The 26,977-nt window shown below is 40.2% G+C and overlaps 1 protein-coding gene across 3 annotated transcripts in view; it reads right to left on the bottom strand.

Moving 5' to 3' along the window:
- Positions 1-547: 547 nt before the first annotated feature.
- Positions 548-26,977, bottom strand: part of HHIP (hedgehog interacting protein) — an 85,995-nt gene continuing 59,565 nt past the window's right edge. The window contains exons 8-14 of one of the 3 annotated variants that reach the window (XM_070415243.1): positions 25,484-25,605; positions 22,514-22,637; positions 19,691-19,821; positions 15,864-15,945; positions 6,035-6,183; positions 2,634-2,762; positions 548-1,809 (exon numbers count right to left, since the gene is read on the bottom strand). In XM_070415243.1, the coding sequence (XP_070271344.1) occupies positions 1,799-1,809; positions 2,634-2,762; positions 6,035-6,183; positions 15,864-15,945; positions 19,691-19,821; positions 22,514-22,637; positions 25,484-25,605 (748 nt within the window). In that variant the 3' untranslated portion in view covers positions 548-1,798. The other 2 variants (XM_070415244.1, XM_070415242.1) reach the window with 2 other exon arrangements.

Below are 26,977 nucleotides of genomic sequence, written 5' to 3'. Positions count from 1 at the left end.
GTCTCTCCTAAGAACAGAAAGAAATGACTCCAATGAGTTTCCTTTCTTTGCTTGGGCATGGTATCCACAGATCTTGTTACCTTCTTTTTAGAAGACTGTGTTCTTTCATTCTAATGACTCAAAATAGAAAAAGCAATGGCACCTGGGGTACATATGTTTTTCTAAGTCATCTTCCACTTAGGAAAGGACTGTATAAAAAACCGGGGTCTGCTCAATTTAATATAGATATTTTTAAATAGGAGAACTAATGACAATATAACACCTTGTCTATGGGAAATATTATTTTGGAAGAGATGGAAAGATTAAGGATGTAAGAAGAAACACTGGATTTTCCAGATTTTACTGAATATATAGCAGTATCCTTATTGTTTTCAGTGAAACTATGACCAGGAGAATGTGTAATAAAACTGCACAATTTGACAGATTCAGACAGCTGGCTCCCTCACAAAAAGTTCACATTTTGTTAATGTCACCACATTGAATAAGGGATGATTAGATGGTAAGGTCCATTTACAAAAATGGTTGTCAGGACATTTTTTTTAAACTGTAAAACTTTCTGTGATGGAATTCAGTAAAAGGGCTATGAAGAGAAAGCAATGGAGACAAAAGACTGCTATTAACCTACAGATGCAGGCTACTGCAGGGTTCATTGCAAGATTTGTCACACTGTTGGGCCAATGAAGTGTTAGTGTGACTAGAAGGGACCACCCCTTTTCTGGGGTAAGAGGGCAATTTGGTCTCCATGCTCATTTAATTCTGAGACTTCTTTGAATAGACTGTCAATTGAATCTAAATTGTGCAAAATTATGCATGCACTTTTTAATGCAGCCATTGTTCACTAAGCACTGAACCAAGATTTCTCAACCCATTTCCATTTGGCATGAGGTCACTTGAAACTTAAGTAATCATATATGGAAGACAAGAGCAGTGTGCTTAACCAATCTTTCCACATTGTGGCTTCTGTATAAATGCTCACTGTGCTTTCACTGCAACCCTTCCTGCTTTAGATCAGTAGAGAAATACTAGTTACAAGATTTTATTCTTTTTCATTGAGGTTCCTATTCCTGAAAGGAAGGAGCAGGTTTGGGAAGTCAGCCTGCGCTGCATAATCTATACCACCCTCCAATTTAGATTCTGCAGGAACAGCTGTTTGCTGGAGGGCAGCCTGTCGTAGGTGTGCGCGTGTCACGGGTAGGTGTTTTTTTCAGTAGTGCAAAGAGGCCTTCTAATTTTGTTATAATCCAGACATGGAGAGCTGGCCTTGAAAACCATTAAGAAAAATGTCTATCAGACTTGTTACAGTTGTGAGTGAGAACAGCATTTCTTTGAAAACCTGAATAGAACATTTACAGAAATTTATTCATACATTAACCAAAGAGGAATTTCATTGAGATCTGGAGGAACATATACATGAAAAGTCATATTTGGCAAGAATTATTATATGAAAAGTTTGTACAAGGGACAGCTTACATAGCCAGGATTTGTTTAAAAGCGAGTGAGCTCTTCTCCAGTGAGGTTCGGTTGATGTGCAATCTGTTACGCTCTAATCGCATACACTGACAGTCTTGCTACGGTGAAAAGTACTTTACAAACGTGTAATGCTGGCATTTTATAAGGATTGGCTGTTTTCTTGCTTTTTCATCCGTCGTTAAGGATTACATGTTGGCACAAGGATACATTGCTAGATTAGATCCACAGCACATTTAAGACTGTTTGCTTTCTTACTCCCCTTCTTTCCAATTAAGATGGTGAAAAATGTAACTTTAGTATTTTACAGGACAGGGTAAAGGTGTTTCATCTAGGTGATGTCTATATTATAAAAATAAAATAAAAAATATAAATATGTAACACAAACCCAGTGCCTATTGTTAAATAAAATATACAATAAAAGCAGACCTTTTAGGAAGATTGGTTTTAGAATATGCTGTTATGATTTAATTATAAAACACTTGAGAACAATCTTGATATTAAGCTAGAGTAACCAGATTTCTCTGCCAATAAAAAGGTAAGTGCATAACATTCTGTAATTGGATACAATGATGAAAATGAAGATTACAGTTTTAAATCAAGTTGCCCATTTAGAAATTCATCAGGGAGTTCTGAAACATTCTCACATTATAGTCCTTTAATATAAAAATATTGCCTTTTTTATTAGATCCATCAGATTGCACAGTAATGGTTCAAAACTCCATTAAAGTTGATTTTAGTTATTACAGACAGAAAATTCCTGGGAAGTCAAATAATCTCTTCTGGTAATATAAAAAATCCCGTTATCAATTTACAATGGAATTTCTGTGTAAATTACTCCACACAAGGAAATATATATATTTTTAAAACCCATCTGTTATGCAACCATACATATAGGGGTTGTGAGTGTGTGTACATGTGTATGTGAACAAACGTGCCAACATACACACACAGAATCTGCACATTTCTGGAAACTATTTTTAAATTAATAAAAAGAAAATGAAATCACAGGAGTGTGTAGCAGGATAACAGTCTTTCTTTTTAATGACAGGATAAAAAATAAATGCCCATTGGAAAGGAATAGTCAAACAGTCCCAGAAACTATACAATGTAACTTGTTAGATCCAGCAAATAAGATGTCATGTCAATGATCTGATCAAGAATACCTGCCCTGGTCACTCTGCGGATGTTTCTGTCCACTTGTTCACACTGAGGACCAAGGTATCCTTTCTTACAGAGGCACTTGTTGGGTCGAACACAGACACCTCCATGACGACAGGCTGGCTCACATTTTGCTGGGAGGAAAAGAAAAGAGCAGTACAATCACACTCACGTCGTGTATGTCAGAAACAGCACAAGTCGTCGATGAGTAAGGGAAGGGAGGGAGAGGAGGCGGAAGCCAGTCATAGAATAATCCAAAAGATAATAAAGACAAGAAGGGAAGAACGCTTTCAAACCCAAAGTTATTTGCAGACCAGACCTCAGCAGAGACTGGGAGACCTTGCCAGAAAAGCATAGATCATGGGAAACAATTTTAATCCCTTGCAAAACAGACTCTTTAAAACAAGGATTTCAGTTCTTTGCAAGTCTTGGCCCCACTAGGGCATTTCCATGTAATGCTATGTTCCTATTCCCCCAGGGAGGACCTCAATGTGGGAAGGGCCTGGCCCACGAGAGAGGCCATGGCTTGAGCATCTCCAAATAACATAAAGGGATGGTCAGGTGTCAGTGCTGGTTTTGATGCAGTAGTGAGCACTTGGATTTCCTAGGACCGCTCCTCATTGCTCCTACGAGGTGCCCAGCATATGCTGCCTCTCAGAACACATGGAAGGTCCTTCCTGGGTCAATGCAGTTGGCCAGTGAAGGATGTTCTTAGCAATCCTTTTCAGGGCTACTCTACAGCACAGAATCTCTCCATAAAAGGACTTTCACCACTACAGTATTGGTGGGAATGTAAAGATTTACTGCTAAAATGAGATGGAGAGAGAAAATTGGGTATATAACTTAATTGTCTTTTGCTGATAGGATAAATCTGGGATGTACAGCCCTGTAGGCAGAATCAAATTCCTTGAATACATTTCCTTATACTTTCAGGGGACAGGGTCATTTTAACCTTTGGAACGCATTAATCAAAAAGGGGTCTGTGGTTGACACATGGAAAAGGGAGAACAAAAAGGAAATAGACTGTTCTCTCTTTTAAATTTGTGGGAGATGAGTAAACTATGTGAGTATAAGAATAAAATTCTTGCTTGGGTCACAAATATCACAATTTTATGAAATGGTTCTGATTTATCTTATATGTTTAAATTATTTAAATTGATTTAATGGGAAAATTAAAGTACTTTATTGAAATAAAACTTAGTGTTAGCTCAAAGAATATCTATTTTCATTTATATCACATATTATTATTAACTAGGGGCCCGGTGCACGAAATTTGTGCATGGAGGTGGGGGGTTGGGGGGGTTGGGTCCCTCAGCCCGACCTGCACCCTCTCCAATCTGGGATCCCTCAGGGGATGGCCTACTGCTGGCTTAGGCCTGCTCCCCATGGTTCTCTGCTCTCTGTGGACCTGCCTGCTTGATGCCACCGCAGGCCCTGGTGTCTGCTCTCTGTGGGGGCCTGCTTGCCCTTCACTGCTGGGGCCAGGGGCAAGCAGGGCCCTGCTGTCTGCTGTCTGCTCCCTTGCTGCAGGGGACGTTCCCGGCCCGCCCCCAGCCACTTGTGTGCATGCCGGCTTGGAGTGCCTGGGTCCCGGGGATGTTCCCACCCCACCCCCAGCCGCTCGGCACCTGCGTGCATAGGCCCAGAGTGGCCTCGGGTCATTCCAGGACCCCGGGCGCTCCGGGCCTACGTGCGGGCCTACAGGCTCAGAGCAGCCTGGCTCCCGAGGATGCCCGTCCCCGGGACCCAGGCTGCTTGGCACCAGTGCACACGTAATTGGCTGCCCTGCCCCTGGCCGCTTGGTGCCTGTGTATGCAAATTAATTTGCCATCTTTGTTGGGTTAATTTGCATACTCACTCCTTATTGGCTGTGGGGGGGTGTCGTGAAGTATGATCAATTTGCATATTTCTCTTTTATTAGTGTAGATACCTATTATGGTATATGTATAATGTCACCCATATTCAAAATAATTTGTTTGCCATCAGTTTAAACATACTGTTGCTAGAAGGCACTCAATAAATATTTGTGATCTAGTAGTTTGAGAAGTTATGCAAAATGCAAAGTAAGGAATAAAACAGAATGGACACAATATAGAAGAAGCAGAGAGAATAAATATTGTCAGGAATCAAAGGGAGCAGAGGGGAGATATAGTCTCAGAAATTAGAATATTAGTGTATTTGAACACTGATAGTATAGTAACCATAGTATTAATCAATCATGAAATGTTATTAGTGCTGAAACAATTTAAGCTTAAAATGTAGGCTGTATATGTAACTTTAAATATTGGCTACTTTTTGTCATACAATATACAAAGTAGACAAGTTATGGTTGTAATTTTTCTGAAACAAATACATGTTTAGGGTAAAGAAAAAAATTAACATTTTATGAATTAAGAATGGGTCTTTTAATTTTCATTGGCAAGAGATACTTTAATACTTAAAATAGCAGAGGTCAAAATTTTTATTGTATGTAAAATATATATATATATGCTGGTAGTTGAAAATTCATTTTTCATCCTTATGGCAATCTTTTCCCCAGTTTTATTGAGAAATAATCGACAGACACCACTGTATAAGTTTAAAGTGTACAGCATGATGCTTTGATTTGCATAGATTGTGAAATGACTACCATAATAGGTTTAGTTAACACCCTTCATCTGATATAGACATAAAGAAAAGAAAGGGAAAAAATATTTATCTTGAAAATGCATTTTCAACATAGATATCTTAAACTCAGTATCTAAAGTTATGTAACTTTCTTACTTCACACCAAGTAGGATTTGAACATCATGGCATGTAACTGAGGAAACCCCTCGTTAAAGGATAGAGGAACCCGGAATAAACCTCCTTTCTCTCTCTCTGAGCATCTGCACACCTAGTTGATGGTTCACAAGGGAGTGGCCAAAAGGATTTAAAAATCTCATATATGCCTCTAGGCAATTGTGTTTCCCCCTTTTATTTAATAATGCCCACAGAAGAACCCTGTTTTTAGTGCACTGTAGTCAGAAAACAAGCAGTTAAGTTTGAGAGGCATTTATGGGGCGTCTGGAAAATGCTGACACTGGGAGAGGGGCTCTGCGAACACGAAGTCCTTGGCTGGTGGGAAATCTCAAACTCAGGACTGGGAGCCTAGATAATCTGTTTTTAATTTTTACTTTTGGAAAGGATGCAATTATTTAAAAGTCTTTTATGTTTATGACTAACGTATATATGTGAAATGTTTACATTAGGAAAATGGGAAAGCTTTCATTTGCTAGTTCAGGAGCAGAGTGAGCATTAATATTATTGTAAATGACTGAATGTTGAACACTCCATAATTCAAGAAGAAGTAACCTGGTCTTAAGTTCTTGAGTTCCCAAGGACTGTCCCCTGCCCAGTCTTTCACTGGGACAATGGAAGTACTGACCGATTCTGCAGAAGTCGCCCTCCCATCCTGGGCTGCAGCAGCACACCCCCGTGGGGGTACAGTAGCCGTTCCGACAGAGCCGGGAGCATTCGGAAGTCAGCATCTGGGCTGGTTGGACCACTGCTCGGCACTCCTCGGGCACTAGAGGTCTGAAACAAAAGGCAGAAATTGGTTGAAAATCAATACTGGAGTGAAATCTAGTGATTCTGACCCTTTTTTTAAGTGACTCTGAAAGATTGACAACTTTTTTGGGGGACAACTTTCTAGGGATAGAAAATACACACCAGAGAGGAAACAAACTAGCCAGTTTGAACTAAAGAGGACATTAGCAAACATTGTAAGAAACTTTGCCATGATCAAAATTCATTGATTAAAATATAATTATGCTACAGTGGTATTTTATATTTGCTGGCTAAGACTTCCTAGCAATTACAACTTTAACAATATAGATGTATAGACATTGAAAATTTTTTTTTCCAGATATACAAAAATTTGTTGTAGTATCTGAGATACGTTTCACTTATTATTGGAATATTTGGCATTATCACAAGGCTGAGGGTATTTAGCAAAACAAATGCTTGTAGCTTAAAAAGCTTGGAAATCCATTTTTGTTTCAATGTTACATTTATTTTGAGATACAATTTTAGGCTGACTTTTTTGGAAAGGATATTGCACTGTGTATGTGTATGAGTGTGTGTCCTACTGACTCAAAATTTCAAGTCTTTATGCAAAGAATTGTATATATATATATATATATATATATATATATATATATATATTCACAGTAGGTCCTCGGGTTATGTCGGAGATCCATTCCTATGGCGCAACATAATGTGATTTTCGCTGTAAGTCGGAACCCACCTACATAAGCACCTATGTCACTCACATGAAGCACATACACAAAAGTAATGAAGTGAAACAGCAAAAACAATTTAAAAGAAAGATAACAATTCCTGACCTTTACTTGTGGCAAATAAATTATAAAAAACATAAAGCACATATGTACATACGTCGAAATGATGGAACTTTTTTTTTTTTTTAATAAATAAATGGGAGATGGCAACATAACCACGAAAGGACGTTCGTCCTAACCCAAGGACTACCTGTATATAGACAGATGAATGTGTAGATACACATTTTAAAATGTTTAATTTTATCCTGCTATGAAGGAAACGAATGCTATTGGTAGCGAAGAGAAACATCTTATCTGCTGAGTAAGAAGTCATAGATTTTTTTAAATTGCTCTATAACTGCCATCATTTAGGGAGGGATCAAGACGCCTTCCGAAGATTTTTATGGTTCTCGCTGCTTTTGAAAGAAGAGGCTGTCTTTCAAGCTGAGTCAGGCTGGAACCATGATCACAACTAACTACCCTCTGTCTAATAATCTTTGGGGAAAGACATGTGGTGGTACACCTCTCATCAGGAACTGTTACCTGTGCCCCAGTGTGATGAGAAAGCTCTTGTTGATTAAGGAATGTAAATAAACGCGCCATCACCAGTCAAATGGCCATCATCAGGATGGCCAAAGCGGTGGGGCTCCTTCGGTAGCATAACAAAGAAAGTGATAATTATAGGTCACAACCACCACAAGAGGTAATGAGGTAGCTTTCTGAGAGAAGCAAATAATTAGGCCCTGTAGAGTCTCCCGTTCCTGAGATAGGTTGTCTTGTTATGCCCCTGTGGGCACTGTGAACAGCAATAATTTGGAGGCTGACCTCAGGCTGTTTCCACAATGACTCAAAATCATATTAAAAATATATAGTGACTTCTTTTACTTCTCTCAGTAAAAGTTCCAGTCTGAGTTGAAAGTACTGTGCTTTACAACTAACATGACAATTCAGAAAACCCCCTTAAATCTATTCAATCCCTTATTTAAATCTAGAAATGAAGAGATCAACCAAAGGACTTGTATGCATGCATATAAACCAAACCAATGGACATGGACAACAGGGGGATGAGAGCATGAGTGGGGGGGGGGGGGGAGGAGGGGGGTTAATGGGGGGGGGGATAAGGACACATTTGTAATATCTTAACTAATAAAGAATTAAAAAAAATAAAAACAACAAAAAAACCTCCCAAAAAATAAAATAAAACTATCTGCAATAGCAACAAATAAAATAAATAAATAAATAAATAAATAAATTCCACCAGATTGCCAGGAAAATAGTTAATGAAAATATTATTGATGAGTTTGCTTCCATTGAAATCCAGGAAAGTAAAATTTAATAAATTTTGATTTCGGTATAGATAAAAAAAAATCTAGAAATGGTCAATTTCCAGAAAGGTCCCTAAGGCATTCCGTGGACCGAGCATATTTTTACTCAGAAAACATTAATGGATATTTTCCATGTGTTTCCCAAGGGTGACTTTTGGGGATGAAGGGCAGGGCTGGATAAGGTGGAGAAAATACGAAAAGATTATGCCAAGGGAAGTGAGAGCATGATCTCTGACTTTTTCTTACTGTTGTTGACTAGTCCAAATCTGCTCTCTGTCTTCCTCAACTAAAGTTCTTACTCTGTGAGACAATGGTGGTGTCTTTGACCATCAGTAGAGCCATTTGTTCAGTAGCCAGGAAGTTCTTCCGAGTCATAGGCCACGGTCATTTACCAAGTGGCACTCAGTAAGCAGTGTTGTTCAAATTTTACTGGTAACTAGAATTCTATTATCCAGTTCCACTTGTTATTCACTTGTCCACCCTTTTTTTGACCCATTCAAACATTCAAAAAAAAAAAAAAAAAAGAGACCCAGAAGTAGAATGTATCAAAAATATATTACATGTTATATGTCATGCAAAACATGGAGGCACACAGCTCATGTACTACTCGACAGTATGGCTTATGCCTGAGCAGCTGAATCTAAAGAGAAGACACTATTTAGATCGGGAATGTAAGTGGCTCTGGTTAAAGGACAACAATCAGAAGATGCTGCCTGTTTGAGGCAGAGTGCAGGGAAGTTGATTCCCATGGGAATTTGCCGAGGACAGGAAGGCAGGCCTGAGAATAGGGGTCCAGTTCTGAAGTGCAGTTTTTCAGGGAGGGTATCCGACCCTTGTTTCCACACTGACTCTCCAATTAGATGCTTTGACTATTTTTCACCATATATGCATATATGCGCACATAGAGCTTCTGGGCAGAATTCTAAGTTGTTTTTCTGCCTAAGATTTAGTAAATACTTATCTACCTATGGATGAAAATATTTCATATTTGGGCTTGTTTACTTTAGCATATATAAGATGGTATGGTTGTCATATATATAAATATTATGACTCCCTTAAGTTTTTACTTAAATACCTAGGAAAATCATCTTTTTCTTCTTTTATAAAGTTGACAACTAACATTCCTCACTTAGCATGTCCAATAAATCCTCTCTCTTTTAAACTGTTAGTCTATTGGGAATACCTTCACTCAAAATTACATAAAACATAGCCCGTTTCTTACAGAACTTCACTTCTCTTAAGGAAGAGATTATCCTCTCCTTTTCCCTTCCCAATTAGAACAAAGCTTTGAGGACAAAAACTACATATTCCAACCTCTTCAAATCCAGTCATTACTCGGGCAAATACTGTGTTCTTCATGAGGATAAGATATAAACAAAACAGAATCCTGATCCTCATGGACAAACCATGGGGAAGACAGACATGCAAATGCAGACTAAACCAGTGTAATCTTTGTTACGATACAGGCACAAATGAAGTAACACAGGAATACAGAGGAGGCAATAATTAGCTTACGATTGAGGGATGTTATAGAAAGATGATATCTAAGCCACCAAAGTATTTTATCTCCTTCAACTACTTATATTCATAGGTGCTAGGAAAATACCATATAGGCATTCAATGGATGTTTATGAAATTGAACTGAATGCATATAGTAGAAACTTTCTCAAATACTTTTTCTGATATATAAACTCCATGAAGATAAACTCCCAAATTTTGATGTTACACTTTTTGATTCATTTGTCAATATTGAAAAAAGCAAGTCATTTAAGCAACAGATTTTTTAAAAACCCAACTAAAACAGATTAGTGAAAAAATGATAATATGCAGTTTTTTTCTTTAAAAATTACACCTTCCTCTAGAAAACATCTTTTTACAAATATATGTGACTGTTTCATGCAAGATTAAATCTGCCTTTATCTCAAGTACTACAACATCTGGTGATACTTGCCTTGCAATAGAAGTATAAGGTATTGAGAAGGTTTAGACGTCTCCCACCATTCCAGGCAGGGGAGAAACGTGGGAATTCCAAGAAATGCTTTTAAGAGTTTTAACTCTTAACAAATGAGTGTCATCTTGAAGAATATGTTCTTCACTATTCATATTCTCCATTTTATGTCCTTTTAACAAATGCCATTTATAAGTGGTAATTCAATCAAGTTTTCATAGCAATCTAATTATTCTAGGAACTGGTATTCCAACATTTAAATTTGGTAATTTAAGAAAGACTATAATACACAGTACAAAGCAGAAAATTCCTTTGAATGCTGTGGTCATAGATCATATCTCCAGGAAATAAGATAGACATATAAGAAGAACTATATAACCATTTAAAAATAACATGGTCATTTAGATATTTCTTTCCATAAATTATTATATAAAATTTTCTATTTATTTTGGAATTTGTGATGGCTCCACGTAGCATTGTATGGCTTCCATAAGCATGGTTTATTCAAAAACATAAGCAAATCTTGGTAAAGTATGAATAAAATTCCAGTTATGTTTCGGCTCTTATCATATTTTATGTATGCATGCTTATCCATTCATTAGAAACTTTGACTTTGCTCTCACCCCATTTTTTGGTAATATATCTTTAAATATGTCTTACAGCTTAGAAAGGATTTGCTGGTTAAAAAGACATTGTGCATCACGACATAAAATGTAGTACATTAAGATTAAAATATACCCTGGCAGATATATCCACTTTTTAGCTATTGGATATGTAGAAAAATAACAATAGCCAAACTGTGGGACATGCTTCCTTGTCTTTTAGATTTCAAATCCACCATGCTGAATGGATTTTTATAGGGCATATACTTGTTCATGACCTCTAGTGTTAAGAAATTCTGTCATGTTTGAAAACTAGTCCCTTGCGGAGCCTGTGTCCCTGTTAATAGCTGAAAGGTCAATGGAGCTGCTAAACAGTTTGTATTACTGTCAGGGTGGCCATGAAAACACCGCCTGCAGCAAGAGACTTGGCAGCTGGGTCAACAGGCGCTGTGGGGATTTATCAACCTAGGGGGGCCACTTGCATAAAACTTTGACTGATGAATTGGGACTAGACTGGCTTATTGGGCTAAAGCCTCTCTATTATGCATGACTTTCTTTGGGATGGCAGAGCTGCCTGCCGGCTCCCTGAGACATATGCAGAGGATAAACAGAACCGATTTCCTCTTACGAAGTGATTTTTTTGAAAAAAAGCACTCTTCAGCATCCAGTATTAATAAGGAGTAGGGTGAAGATATTTTAAGAAAATAAACAAAGGGCAGTAAGTGGGGCCGTGGAGGGGAGCGGTAGGGAGCAGGCAAGAGGAGCAGGTTTTGATATTGGTCACACAGGAGTCTGAGGTACAGCATTTCTGTAAAATGACCTCTCAAGCCTGGAATTTGCATTGTTCATTTATAGACCCCTTAAGGGAACGGTCTATGGGACTTGGTTGGGTAGCAGATAAGCAGTATGTTAAAATACAGCACAACTGGGTACATGGTAATTAAACCAACATGATTAGAAATGATTTTGTTATATAAATTCCTGGAGAAAGAACCCCAGTAATGTTTCAAATTTTTTTTTAAAAAGTCATTTGCTTTTAGTTCATCTGAAACAAAAATGAAAGAATTTTTATCAAAAGTGCAAAAAACCCCAAAACCCAATAAAGCTTGGAAAATGCATAACTCTTTTGGAATTCTCTAGTTTCTATCCCCCAGGAGCACTGTTTGACCCTGAAAAGATTTCATAAAGAGCAAGCATCCAAGGCATGTCTTGGATATTTGAAAACTAGGTATGAAGAGCTCTTTACAGCTCCATGGACACCTTTACCTTAACTTTGGAACTAACACAAACTTAAATGTTGAGAGATCACCTGAAAATAATTCTTCAGGGCATGGAATGAATACCAACAACGCTCAGAGTTTAATATTTTAAATGTAGTATTCAATGACCTCCATAGCACTCTGCAGAAAGGATGTAGGGCAGCGTGAACTCAGGACCATATCAAAAGCGAAGGGACACACCACAGGAACCCACTTAGCCCAGGGCCCACACTAAGGAAGAGTCAGAGACAAGACCAATGGACTCCCTGTCCTATCAGGCTAGATCTGCTGCTACTCTCGGCCAGTCTCAGGGGGCACTACAATGTGAAACTAGAATTGTGGCCCAGCTCTTGTGCTCATGGGGTTGGACTCTTTTCTGGAACTGCTGGCCGAAAGAGTTCCCAGATAGGGCACGCAGAACCCATACTACAGACTTTGGGGGACCCAGTGTGTGGGCCCAGCAAGCTGGGTGGTTGGTGTGGACTTGATCCTAATGCAACTCCACCATGAGATGTAATGCTTCACCTCAGAGGATACTAACACAGAGGCAAAATGTTCTGCTTTTTCCTTAAATGACTCCAGAGTTCTAGTGAAGCCTTAGAGAAACCTGGTTGTGTCTCATTGGAGTTTCTTTCATGATAAATAATGGCATTTGATTTTTTTTTAACCCTCACCCGAGGATATTTTTCCATTGATTTTTAGAGAGAGAGAGTGGAAGGAAGGGGGAAAGACAGAGAGAGAGAAACACTTATGTGAGCAAGACACATCAATTGCTTGCCTCCTGCACATGCCCTGACCAGGGCCAGGGATAGAGCCTGCAACAAAGATCTGTGCCCTTGACTGGAATCGAACCTGGGACCCTTCAGTCCGTAGGCTGACACTCTATCCACTGAGCCAAACTAGCTAGGGCAGCATTTCATTTTTATAAGAGGTTATCTTACCATGCTCTTCTGAGAAGGCTGCCCACTGTAAATGATTTAGCACTTATGTAAATGACTATGTAACATACAGCCTCAGACCACGTTGTCCTTAGGGAAGTTTGCCTGCTTTTGCCAAAGTGACTTAAGAATATTACAAATGGCCGAAACCGGTTTGGCTCAGTGGATAGAGCGTCGGCCTGCGGACTGAAAGGTCCCAGGTTCGATTCCGGTCAAGGGCATGTACCTGGGTTGTGGGCACTTCCCCAGTAGGAGATGTGCAGGAGGCAGCTGATCGGTGTTTCTCTCTCATCGATGTTTCTAACTCTCTATCTCTCTCCCTTCCTCTCTGTAAAAAAATCAATAAAATATATTTAAAAAAAAAAGAATTTTACAAATGGTTTATAAACTCCCTCATCTTTCTTAAATGTGAGTGTGCGTGTGTGTGTGTGTGTGTGTGTGTGTGTAGGGAAAAATAGAAACAAACAAATCCTATGGTAAGAAAGTAACTTCTGTGACATCTAATATAGAATATAAAATTTTTATAATTTGTTGTTCCTCTCTTCCAGGGCCAGGAGTCAATTCATGTATGAAAGATATTCTGAAAACATTACAAATCTGGGACTCCTCCACAAGAACAGAGTTAACCTAAGATTTTAATTTGACATGGATTTTGGATATGACAAGAAATGTCTACATATTGTTTTTTCAGTTGATGAGGCTCTTTCTTTCACTTCTCCCTCCAAAGTTTTAGAAAAACACTTTTGCTTTGAAGCAGACACTCTGAACACTGTGAGGCCAGTAATTAGCCTGTGTTTGCAAAATAATCCCGCTCACATACACGAAAGTGTCTACTTATATAGAAATTCAATTCATCTAGGCCGAAATACTGTAATAATAAACGTTGGCATCCAAATCAAAACAGAATGAGGCTCCCAACAAATGTTTATGAAAACATTTGTTTTCTTACAGTCAGTTTGATTTGGAAATGTGTGCCTCTGCCTGTGTACAAGGACTGTGTCTTTGGGGCTCTGTTACTCCCCCGACCTCTTGAAAACCAAACACACATCTTAACCCTGGCCCCACACATGACACGACTCACCAGAAACAGGCACCATAATGAGAAGTCAGGCCTTTCAGGTATGTCACTCGGAGACCACCCTATGAGAGGGGGCCCTCAGATCACAAAGCCAAGGTCCCTTATGGCAACCCTGGTAATTAGACACTAATAATGGGTTGAAGGTGTAAAATTCACCTCCGTGCACCACCAACAGACTAAACAATCCAGACAAAGAGAGAAAGATTTTCCAGAGGAGGAGGAGGGAGAATTCATTATACCACTACCAGGAAGCTTGCAAAAGCAGACCAACTTTGACAAACGTAATGGAATAACAATGGCTATTTTGAAACGAATGGCGTTAGATCTGAGTGAAACCCCCAGACCTCATTAGGAATCATTAGAATGCTGGCATTTTATGAATTAACATGAGTTTGAATTCCGTTCTTCATAGTGCCAACTTCAACAGTTACCGTGGTGTCTGACATTTTTTTTTTTCATTCATTACTTTGCTTTTCACAAAGAGAACATTGGCTTCACACTCAAGGAGGAAGAGAACCCCCGCTGGGCACAGACGGTCCTTGTCTTACTGTGAAAGCAAACGTGTGCCTTCCGTAGAGAAGGGATGCTATCACGGTGGGACAATGCCTAGATGCGATGCTTCGGACAGACAGTTTAGAACTGAGTATTCTTCTTTTTGTTCTGAAGTACCTCTATTTTTCTCGGAAAAGACAGTGTTTTGTGGTAAAAGGACAAGGATCTCCATTTTGTTAGTGACTTTTTCAGAAAAACATACACAATTTACAACTTGGGAAAATGTTTTTAAAATAGAGCTAAATTACTGCTTTTAGTAAACGTTTCAGGTTACTAGAATTTATTCTTCTAAAAGACTTGAAACAGGAATTGAAGTGTGTAAATGGGCTTATGGAGATAAGTTAGTATAGAACTAATCTGAAGTTCATCACATGGGGTAGCAGGGCTCCCACGACTACTGGTGTCCAACAATGGTCGTGTTCGTGAGGATACTTAGGTTCTGTAATAGTTGTTTCCAAATTTGCGTCTAATTTCTATTTGACCGTATATAGTGTTAGCAGCTTCTGATAGCCCAATTTTATCCATGAAATTAACGACTGACTAATTATGATTCAAGATAATTTGAACGCTGTGTGTGTGTGTGTTGTGATGGGTGGGTGGAGAGGAGCAGGGCAGGGATAAATATACTCTTTAAAGGATTAAAACATTCAAGTCTCCTTTTTGCTGAGGTAAATAACAAAACACATTGTCAGTTTTCATTTGTGTAGTCACAGAAGCCTGCATGCGAGCTGTGAACTTCCAGGGAGTTTTGAAATGAGGCTCAGATGTTGAACCGCCAAAATAACTTATCCTGATTACCTACCAAAAATCACAGTGAGCAGCTGCAACGTCTGCCAGCGTGTTTCTAGTTTTCTCAAAAGACAAGGGGGCGGGAGGGGGGTGGGTTCATTGTTTCTCCCAGGAGAGCCGAAGCCACTTCCTCATACATCCAGGTCCTCCTCACGTTAACTGAGGGCTCATTCCACAAACATAATGCTGCCCGCCCCCCAACCCGACAACAAGAATGACCTGAATGTGTGACAGCAATAAGGCTTTTGAGTTTCAGCTTAGTCCAGTCTAGCTCTCACAGACTGGGGCCGAGGGTCCTCTCAGGACAACCGTAGCATGGGGACAAGGCACAGGCAGTCATCTTTCTCAGTTGTTCATTGTAATTTGTCTATCACTAATTTGAATGCACTAAAATAATGTGGAGAAGAATATTTCTTGACTCAAAGGAATACAAAAAGAAATCTCACCTTTTGGGATCTATAATTTTGTAGAGTTTTCCATTGTGAGTCTGGGTCATACTTTTGCTACTTGATAGAATGTAAATTTCCCCTATGTAGAGAGAAATGCAATAAATTAATCCACAGTATATGTATTTGTACATGTGTATGTGTGCGTGTGCTCCCGTGCACGTGCACACACCCACCCATACACACACACACACACACACACACACACACACACACACCCTCAGGAAGATCACCTGCCTAAAATCTATGACAGAGTCTCATACATCTGCCTTCACAACGCACCCAGATTCCGCCCACTTCTCTCTGTATTCCACTGTTACTTGCGTGCAAACAGGTATTAATTTCTCACCTGGATTATGGCAACAGCCTCCTAACTGATCACCCTGCTTCTAGCCTTGTCCTTCTGTATCTTCTCTCAACATACCAGCCACAGTGATTCTTGTAAACCAATTAGATCCTATGAGCTGGATCACACTCTTGTTTCGATAGCCTCCAATGGCTTCTGATCTTTTTCAGAGCAAAACCAAGTTCTGACAGTGGCCTGTGCTGTCTCCCCTCACCCCTTATTGTTCTGCCTCATTTGCAATGCTTTGCCTCCTTGTTCACTCCTTTCTGGAATCGAGGCAGGTTTGACCACACGAGGCAGGTTCCTGTCCCAGGCTCCTGCCTCAGGTTCCTGTCTTTCAGTAGATCCCCAGTGGGTTCACTCCCCCTCCCTCCTTCAAGTCTGTGCTCAAACATCATCTTTCTTGACTATACTACTTAAAATTCCACTTGTCCCAATCCCCAGCAATCTATATCCTTCTTCACAACTAGATTTTTCTCCTAAGCACTTATTACCAATTGACATACAGTATATATTTTTAACATTTACTTTTATTGTCCTCCTTTAGAATATAAATTTCATGACAACAGTTTAGATTTTTCTAAATCTGCTGCTGTATCTGCAACACCTAGAACAGAGCTTTGCACAGAATATATTTGTAGAATGAATGTTGAATGGCAAGTTTTATCTTAATTTATTCTGCCCAAGACAGAAAGTTTTGATTACCCTGTTGTCACTGTTAATTGATAATTTGAGGCTAGATGGAATTGGGGTACTCATCTTTTTAATGTTTAGCTTTTTAAACAACATAAATAAAAATTTGGAAAAACAGAAGGAGAGAGACCCTGTTGCTCAATCCCAACTCTGCCTCCCTAACTCTCAGTGCTAGGCTATATTCATGATGGTGAAATACAACAGACAGCAGACCCTGTCAGGAGAGAACCACTCTTGTTTACTTATTACCAGTACCTCCATGTAATTCAGTGTTCAGAGTGGATCGCACGAATAGGGAACTAGAAGCTATACTTATGATTACATGTTTATAAGGCTTTAGCATTTATATTTGGTTCTCATTCATGGAATAGTTCTTGATTTATTCTATACTTCTCCATTCCCCTCTATTTATTGTGTATTAAGAAAATCCTACTACTTTCTTACTTCTGAAATGGATGTGACCCGGCTTATGCTCAAAACTTACACACAACAGAAAAAGTAAAAATGAAAAACAAAGGAATGTAAGTAAAAAATGAATATTTATCTTATCAAGTTCTTTAGATAGTTTACCTCATTTGATCCTTCTTACAAACCCATCCTGATTTTATAATAAAAAAACCCGCACATAGGCCTGGCTGGTGTGGTTCAGTGTTTGAGTCTCGACCTATGAACCAGGAGGTCAAGGTTCAATTCCTTGTCAGGACACATGCCTAAGTTGTGGGTTTGATCCCCAGTGTGGGGCGTGCAGGAGGCAGCCAATCAATTATTCTCTGTCATCATTGATGTTTCTATCTCTCTCTCCCTCTCCTTCCTCTTTGAAATCAATAAAAATATATTTTAAAAAACTACATAGGAAAAGCAGACTTTTAATACTTTTTGTATCAAAAATTCAAAAACTTATTTCCTTAAATGGCTCTTAATTAAGCCCAGTTTCACATTAAATCAATATTCAGTGAAAGTATATTTTTAATTATAAAGTATACATGACGTTGTAGCTTTGGGGAAGGAAGGATTGTATATGTTTTATTTATTGGTTCTGCTCCCAACAGAGTATTAAGTGTAGACAGACACTTGGATATTTTAACCAGTGATGCTGCTGCTTATAGGATGATTGAGGGTGAATCATTTGTAGCAAGGTCTAGGGAAATCTAAATGATTCAGTCACAGCATCTAAATATTCATCTCTAACTCTGGCACAAGCAAGTTAATCCTAATTTGTATTTTCAAATAAGAGTTGGCCAATGAAATGTAAATTATAGTACAGAGAATTTAAGAGAAAAAGGGTATCTTTCTGGGTCCTATAAGTGGGGAAGGAGAATATCAAGGGAAAATGAATTGTAAAATGCTTCCAATGCTGGAACAAGAAAAGGACAGATTGGATTTCTCTTCTTTGAATCATTATATTCCTGTGGCTCTGAAATATGTGTTCTGTATTTTAGGAATCTTGTTTGAGTTCCTTGTTAACCTAAGTAAATGGCGTGTAACGATTTCTGACAAATCCTTCATTTGGTGCAGGAAAACCAAGTCTGTACGGTTAGAGAAAATATTCTGATTTCGATGGGAAATGGGAAACACAACTCTTTCTTAACACTGAGAAATTCATCCCTGATGTTAAAGGGGCATAGCTGTCATTTTTCTTTAAAGGGAAGTATTATGAAAGTGACATTTATCTCTAAAACTTAAAATTAGTGGCATTTCTACTCTTTGATCACATTCTAATTTTAACTTCTTTATGTAGACATAATGATAATACTAGAGGCTCGGTGCATGAAATTCATGTACTGGGCGGGGAGTCCCTCAGCCAGCCTGTGCCCTCTCGCAATCCGGGACACCTCTGGGGATGACTGCTTGCCGGTTTAGGCCTGCTCCCTGTGGGGATTGGGCCTAAGCCAGCAGTCAGACATCCCTCTCGCAATCCGGGACCCCTCACTCCTTACTGCCTGCTTGCTCACTGCTTCTTACCCTTCTTACCACTGCTTGCTGCTCCTTCCTTTGTGCTGCGGCAGAGGCAGGAGAGGCTCTCACCACCACCACCACTGCACTCACCAGCTGTGAGCCCGGCTTCTGGCTGAGTGGGGCTCCCCCTGTGGGAGTGCACTGACCACCAGGGGACAGCTCCTGTGTTAAGCGTCTGCTCCCTGGTGGTCAGTGCACGTCATAGCGACTGGTTGTTCTGGTAGTTCCACCATAATGGTCGCTTAGGCTTTTACTATAGATACCAACAAATAAATTGTACGTTATCCCATAGATCATCAACAAGAAGATCATTTCTATTCTGTTGCAAAGCAGATCTATAAACTCAGATTATTTTGCACAAATTTTATGTCCCAATGGACATAAAATAAAAATTTGGAAATAGAGGATAAGTGAAATTTGGATTGCAACAAATTTTTAATTTATTCCAAGAGGCATGGATAAATGGGAAGGTTTTCAGATAGAGAATCTAAACAAATGACTCAGATGCATTCAAAATATCCGTAGACATTTAAAATTTCCCTCTCTTTGGGACTCAAAAGTTCTCCTTTTGTTCCTGCCTCCCATTTTCCTGCTTTGGTGACTTTCATATTTCTGGAGTGGAAATCAGATGTAATGGCCCCCCACAGAAAGGTTATTGAAAGAACCCAAGAAATAACTGGACCATCTGAAATCTCTCCAGGCGGTCATCTTTGCTCTAGCTAACATTTCCAACACAGGAGGATGAGAGGGTGGTGTTTATTCTTCCGAGCAGAACAAAACCTCCAGGCAAAGGAATGAGAAGGGAACTTAATAGAAAAAGTTTGTACGGTACCTAATTCATCTTCTCCAAATCCCAATATGTGACCTGAAAAGTAGCCTCGACAGGAACCGCCATTGCCGAGACAGAGTGGTTTTTCCTGCCATTGCTTGGTCCCGGGGCTTTGCTGTAGAGTTAAGAAATTCCTGCAACACAAACACACCATAAACCTACAGTGAACACACTCCTTTGCTTAAAAAACACAAGCAGTTGTCTAAAATAAAACTCAATAAATAATTGTTGTGCCATAGGCCTGGCTTCTAAAGGGAAAAATATTCTAGCCCATAATGTGTGTGAATGCTGTGAAATTCCCAGGTGGGGAGAAAGTACTGAAAGGTAGTATTTTGTTCCCCCAGGGCACTAAAAGTACCTGAGTCTGAGAAAAGCCCGCCCCTTCATCCAGAGAATGATACTTCCTCTCCAGGACTAGATTCCATGCTGAGCTATCAATCAGAGAGAGGGGCAGGGGGAGATAAAGGGGTCAGTATACTTTTCTAGTTCCTGTAGTGACCAAGCATATCAGCTCTGTCATGCGCCTGAATGCCAGCGACTTGGGAAACAAGATTCTGAATTTGGGTTTCATCACAGAATTTCTCATAATTATCCACAATGTGACCTTAACTTTAAACTAAAATGTAATTTTGGAGTATTCCTACCACTTGAGACTAATTAACTTGCCCAAAGTCCTGAAAATCTGGCCAAAGCAAAAATTCTCAGCCTTCCAAGATTATCTTTAAAATATTTATAAACTCATATAAAACCATAGCTTTCAAGTTACTCATTATCATGGCAAATTTATGGTAAGGATGAAGGGAAGAGCCTACGTAATCTCAAAAGTCCTGAGGACTTCTCTGCACTACAGAAAATTATTATTATTATCTACACTAATAAAAGAGAAACATGGTAATTGGCGTACAACCGCTACCCTTCCCATTGGCTAATCAGCGTATCCTTATGCAAATTAACTGTCAGCCAAGATGGCGGCCGGCAGCCATGCACTGAAGCGAGCAGGGAGGCTTGCTTCCTCCAGGAACTGCAGACTCCAACGTTCCCGCCTCACTTGCCAGACTCTCAACTGCAACTCTAAGCAACTATTACTATGTTGCAAATAAGAAGCTAAACAAAACCGGCTTTCAGTCAGCCCCGGACTGCAACATTGTATCCATGTTTTCAGCAGCGAGGCCTCAGAGCTAAAGCTGGCCCAGAATAAAAAAGAAAAAAAGAAAACAAGGAGCGGTTGGGAGCTTTTAGTCAACTGCCAGCGGGAAAACAGCCCTCAGCCCCTCAGCCAGACTGGCCAGGCACCCCAGTGGGGACCCCCACCCTGATCCAGGACACCCTTCAGGGCAAACCAGCCAGCCCCCACCCGTGCACCAGGCCTCTATCCTATATAGTAAAAGGGTAATATGCCTCCCAGCACCGGGATCAGCGTGACAGGGGGCAGCGCCCAAACCCCCTGATCAGCCCTGCTCTGTGCCTGATAGGGGGGAGCTCCCCAATCCCCCGATTGCCCTGCGGCTCTGTGTGTGACAGGGTGCAGCGCCCAAACCTCCTGATCAGCCCTGCTCTGTGCATGATAAGGGGGGAGCTCCCCAATCCCCCGATTGCCCTGCGGCTCTATGTGTGACAGGGTGCAGCGCACCAACCCCCTGATCGGCCCTGCTCTGTGTGTGACAGGGTGCGGTTCCCCAACCCCCCGCCCCCACGGGCCCTGCTCTGTGTGTGACAGGGTAGAACCATAACCTCTCCATCGGCCCTGCCCTGAGTGTGACAGTGGCGGTGCCCCAACCCCCGATCGGCCCTGCTCTGTGGGTGATAGAGGGTGGCGCCCCAACCCCCCTCCACTGGCCTTGCTCTGTGTGTGACAGGGTAGAGCCATAACCTCCCCATTGGCCCTGCCCTGAGTGTGACAGGGTGCAGCGCCCCAACCCCCTGATCTGCCCTGCTCTGTGTGTGACAGGGGGCGGTGCCCCAACTCCCCTATCGGCCCTACCCTGTGAGTGACAGGGGGGAGCTCCTCAACCCCCTGATGGGCCCTGCTCTGTGAGTGACAGGGGGCAGTGCCCCAACCCCCCTGATGGGCCCTGCTCTGTGAGTGACAGGGGGCAGCGCCCCAACCCCCTGATCGGCCCTGCTCTGTGCGTGACGGGGGTGGCACCGCAACCTTCCCATCGACCCTGCCTTGAGTGTAACAGGGGGCGGTGCCCCAACCCCCAATCAGTCTACCCTGAGCGTGACTGAGGGTGGCATTGCAACCTCCCGATCTGCCCTGCTCTGTGCATGACGGGGCAGCGCCCCAACTCCCCAATCGGCCCTGCTCTGAGCCTGACCATGGGCTGCACTTAGGGATTGGGCCTGCCCTCTGCCACCCGGGATCAGGCCTAAGCCAGCAGGTCGTTATCTCCCGAGGGGTCCCAGACTGTGAGAGGGCACAGGCTGGGCTGGGGGACCCCCCCCCCCCCCACCGCCGAGTGCACAAATTTTTGTGCACCGGGCCTCTAGTTTTTTATAATTGATGAAGATACAACGTCAAGGTATGGTTTATTTTAAACCTGTTGCTACAATCATTTTATTATATTATTCCAAGATTTAATGTTTGTAGTGTTGGACACAAAGAAAATTATTTTAGGAACTTGATCAAGTCTGTTTAGAAAGCATCTCTTAGTTGGTTCTTCAAACCTCCATACAATAGGGGAACTAAACATAAATAATATCTGTGTGTGTGTCCCAGAGCTGACCCCCAAAGGGAGACACTCACTTGAATACTTTACGGCAGTCTGCCCCCTAATCAATGTATGTGTCATTCAATATATCAAATTGGGTGATCAGGACGCCTACCCATCACGGTCTCCAAACACGTAGCTTCCATACAGCCTTTCCGACTGGCAGCCTCGGTAAACAAACCCGCCAACCAAAGGACCACTGCTAAATAGCTTGAATTCTAAAAGTGATGGCTCACTTTCTGGAAAGAAATGGACATAGCATTAGATCAGATGAAACATATTTTCATAAAGTAAAAGTGATGTCGGCCCAGCCACGATTATTCCAGTCGTTTACTTTAACTCTGAAGTGTGTTCCATCATGCACGAGGTGGAGCCTTGCTATAGATACTTAGTGAAAATAGTTGCTCCCGTTGCTTAACTGGTATAAATTTAAAGGGCTTCCACGTACAGCTTAATGAAATGGGACTGCTCTGACGTACTTGCTGTTGTTATAACTGCCAAGACTTAGAAAGTTTTTAATGCAATTAGAATCTGGATATTTTGGAAATCATAGTTACTTACTTTAGAACCAAAATACTTAAAAATAATACTTAATTTTTTAATATTGGATTTTTTATAGAAATGCTTCAGCATATATTTAGTAAATTGAGCTAGACATTATATAAACTGTTTAAAAGTTCACACTTTAATGAAAATAAAAGTATAGTGCATAAAAGGTCTTTAAAACCACATTTGCACATTTCAAACATTGTCACCTAGTCAAGTAATATCTTCATTTAAAATATTTTAATAGTTTTGTTGATAGAGTTGTGTGGTTCACAAAGCCAAACGCAGTCATTCCTTTTGAATCACGTGTATGGACATGACCTCACTTTTTTCACACATGTCATTATACACTTAAATACACATATGCTAATTGCAGTGAAAAAGATCTGAAGTCAGTTGCAAATCAATCTGAAAATTACTTATTACTCATTAAGTACATTATGTGCTTAATATAAATAAGTCACTATCAGCAGGCAGTATTTTAGGCACAAACTTGCATGTAAAGACAGCAATTTTAAAGTCCTCCTCCCTCCCCTGTGATTATGATGAATATGATATTATCAGAAGTAGAAAAGATAGATTTTAAATAACCAGTACTCTGAGATGTAGACTATTTGGAAGGTAGCTATGCTCACCACTATACCACCAACGCCTTGGGGTAGACCCATGGTCGGCAAACTGTGGCTCGCGAGCCACATGTGGCTCTTTGGCCCCTTGAGTGTGGCTCTTCCTAAGCCTTAGGAGTATCCTAATTAAGTTAATAACAATGTACCTACCTATATAGTTTAAGTTTAAAAAATTTGGCTCTCAAAAGAAATTTCAATTGTTGTACTGTTCATATTTGGCTCTGTTGACTAATGAGTTTGCTGACCACTGGGTAGACTATTTGAATGATTGAGGACATGAACTCTGGAGTCAGGTTGCTGAACTCTGGGGTTCAAATCCAGGCCCTGCCACTTTATGTTGTGTGGTATTTAATCTTTCTGTGTCTCACTTTCCTCATCTGGACAATGTGGCCTAGTGCCTATCACATAGGGTTGTTTTGTGAATGAAATGAGTAAAGTTTATAAAGTGCTTACTGCCAGGGCTGGCATGTAGTGAGCACCGTGGCTATGGTTACTTGTTGTTGTTTTCAGTGTTATTGAGGTATAATTGACAAATAAAATTGTAAGATATTTATTTATTGTTGTTTTGTTAATCCTCACCTGAGGATATTTTTCCATTTATTTTCAGAGAGAGTGGGAGGGAGAGAGACAGAGAGATCGAAACATAGATGTGAGAGAGACACATCGATTGGTTGCCTTCGCCCATGCCCCAACCAGGGCCAGGCATCAAGCCTGCAACTGAGTTACATGTCCTTGACTGGAATCGAACCCGGGACACTTTAGTTTGCAGGCCGACGCTTTTTCCACTGAACCAAACTGGCTAGGTCATAAATTGTAAGATATTTAAAGTGTACATCATGGTGATTTGATATATGTTTACATTGGGAAAAGATTCAGTGAGTGTGTTTTTAATACATAAACATAGGGCTGCCAACATTGTAACCATTTTCAGCTGAACCCCAATTAATGTGCTTGTAGAATTTAGCTTAATCTACAAATATAGCTGGAATTCCAGCAAGCTAGTGACTCATTAGATTTTTTTTTCCCAAACCACATTATTCTTTGGTTTGGCTTTTGTAAGATGCACACACACACACACACACACACACACGAATACCTGAAAAAAAATAAAGTAAAATAACCGAATACCACATGAACTAACACAGCTGCTTCATTCCTGGTACTGAATATAAATATCTGTATTTAATGAGTAAATAGAAGAAGCAATCAATTTAATAATCTTAATCTACTGTGTTCCCTAAATCATAATATTTGATATGTTGCTTCCTCCAAAAGGAATAAATACTAAAACGTTGAAAGATGTTAAGTATCTTTGACTTCATATTATCCAATTTTATATTTTATATGTATCTCTAAATAACTCTAGTAGTCAAGTTATTAAAATGTCTAAACATCACATTTCCATGACATGTCTTTGCAAGGCTATTACCTTGTTTTCCCTAAGATAAACACATTTAAAAAAATTACATTCTTATTTGAAATACTTATAATTTTCCTAATTGCTAAGACTAGCATGCTGGTTATTGAAAAATTCCTTACACTTAACACTTGTTTTTTGCTCTGCATATAAGGTGTTAAGACAAGTTCCCCCTTATATATTACATAAATAGAAGTTATTCATCTTGATTCTCAGATGAGCAAAATATAAACGGCTAACTTTTGAAGGTCCATTACATTTTTTGGACTGACCGGGCACCATTTAATCTGTGGGAAAGGTAATTACCCCAATGGAACCCTGGGGACTTATAAGAGTTCCTGGACCTTTAAAAAGTGAGCAATTTACTCCTTCACCACTGTTAGGCCAGTGTTTTCATGCTTTCCCAGGGCTCTTTCTGCAGAAATCCTTTTCTCTTCAATTTATATTCTAAAATAAGATAAAACCAAACTAAACCAACAAATGATGCTCTACTCACCATAATCTTTCCCCTTTATTATCTGTAGGATTCTGGCTGATGACCTGTTCTTTCCATTGGAGTCTGAACAGAGTATTGTTAAATTGATGTTGATGTCTGTGGGATGTCGATCCACGGCACATCTGTGTAACAAAAGGGGACACCCATGAGTTCCTACCTGTGTCTTCCACGCTCAGACTGGAGAGTTCTGACACAGAGGCCTTTGTGGGCTGGCGGACCCTTTGGGCGATTTGGTTTGGATCCGCTAGAAGAGGCTGAAGGAAACATCCTGATGTGTTTGTGGACTCTGCTGAAGCTTAATGATCTCTAGAGAAGAGTTTTTAATTTCTCTGGGTATCTCCCTGTCTTGTGAATGTGCACACTGACTTCAAACACTTGCTAGTCTGTTATTAAGGAATATCACATGTACAACAAACTGGTAAAGTATAAGAATCAGGAACAGGCCACATTGGCGACGCACAATGTAAAATTAGTTGTAGTATTAGTTTTGTGTGTCTTCCATGGAACCCCTACATTCTAAAACTCAGGCTGCTCTAACAAAGGAAAGTGTGCACTCCAATTTAGGGAACACAATAAAGCTGGTCCCACAACCATTGAGGTCTTTTAGTGGACTTTAGTCTTCAGGTTCTGGGCCAGAATTTTTCTGTGACTTAAGTCACTGACTATAAACTCCATGAGGACAGGAGCCACTTCCACCTTCATCTCTGTATTACCTAGTTCCAACCTGGGAATATAAAGAGAGCTCACTATTTGTTCAATGGTTAAGTCATGAGGAGTTTGGGTTGGGGGAAGAATAAAGTTGAATACTATAATTTTGAAGTTCTCACAAATGTGGAAGATGGTGTTGCATTGTTTTTAAGTTTCCCAAACTTTGTCATTATTGACACTTAGGTGGGTGGTGTGGGCAGAGTGCTGTCCTGAGTATTATAGGACCTTTAGCAGCATCTCTGGCCTCTACCTGCTAGATATCAGTAGCATGATCCCTTCCTCCCAAGTTGTGAAAACCCAAAATGTTTCTAGACATTGCCAATTCATCCTCTAAAAACCACTGTTTTCGGTAAAAATATATAGGTATACACATTAATGACTTAAAAACAAAACCCTTGGGGAAATGAATAAATTAAGAAATAAAACAATCTGAGAGTAGGTTCTGGGTCTTGGGTAACAAAACAAAAACTGTCGCCTCCAAATGCTCCCATCCATATTAGGGAAACTATAAGCCTGACCTGCCAGAGATGGGTTAGCTGCTCTGTGGCAACAGTCTCTTAATTTCCCTCTTTAATTCAAGGGCTCACAGAATACAGTGCCTGGCAGGGATCATGACATCCACATGCTGTGACTGAAGGTGGAACTGAATCCACGCAGGGTGAGAAAATTTTCCTATATTGCTTTTCTTTTTCAGATGAAACTATAACATAACAATAAAAAGGTTTGTCCTGTTTCTGGTAAGAAAGAGCAAATCTGGAAGAAAAGGCCAGGTCTCCTAATGGTTTC

Source organism: Myotis yumanensis, unplaced genomic scaffold (assembly GCF_028538775.1).
Source record: "Myotis yumanensis isolate MYYU_CA2020_CCGP unplaced genomic scaffold, mMyoYum1.0.hap1 SCAF_5, whole genome shotgun sequence".
Classification (NCBI taxonomy): Eukaryota; Metazoa; Chordata; class Mammalia; order Chiroptera; family Vespertilionidae; genus Myotis; species Myotis yumanensis.
The sequence above is the reverse complement of the archived record's forward strand: the minus strand, read 5'-3'. Positions and strand labels throughout refer to the sequence as shown.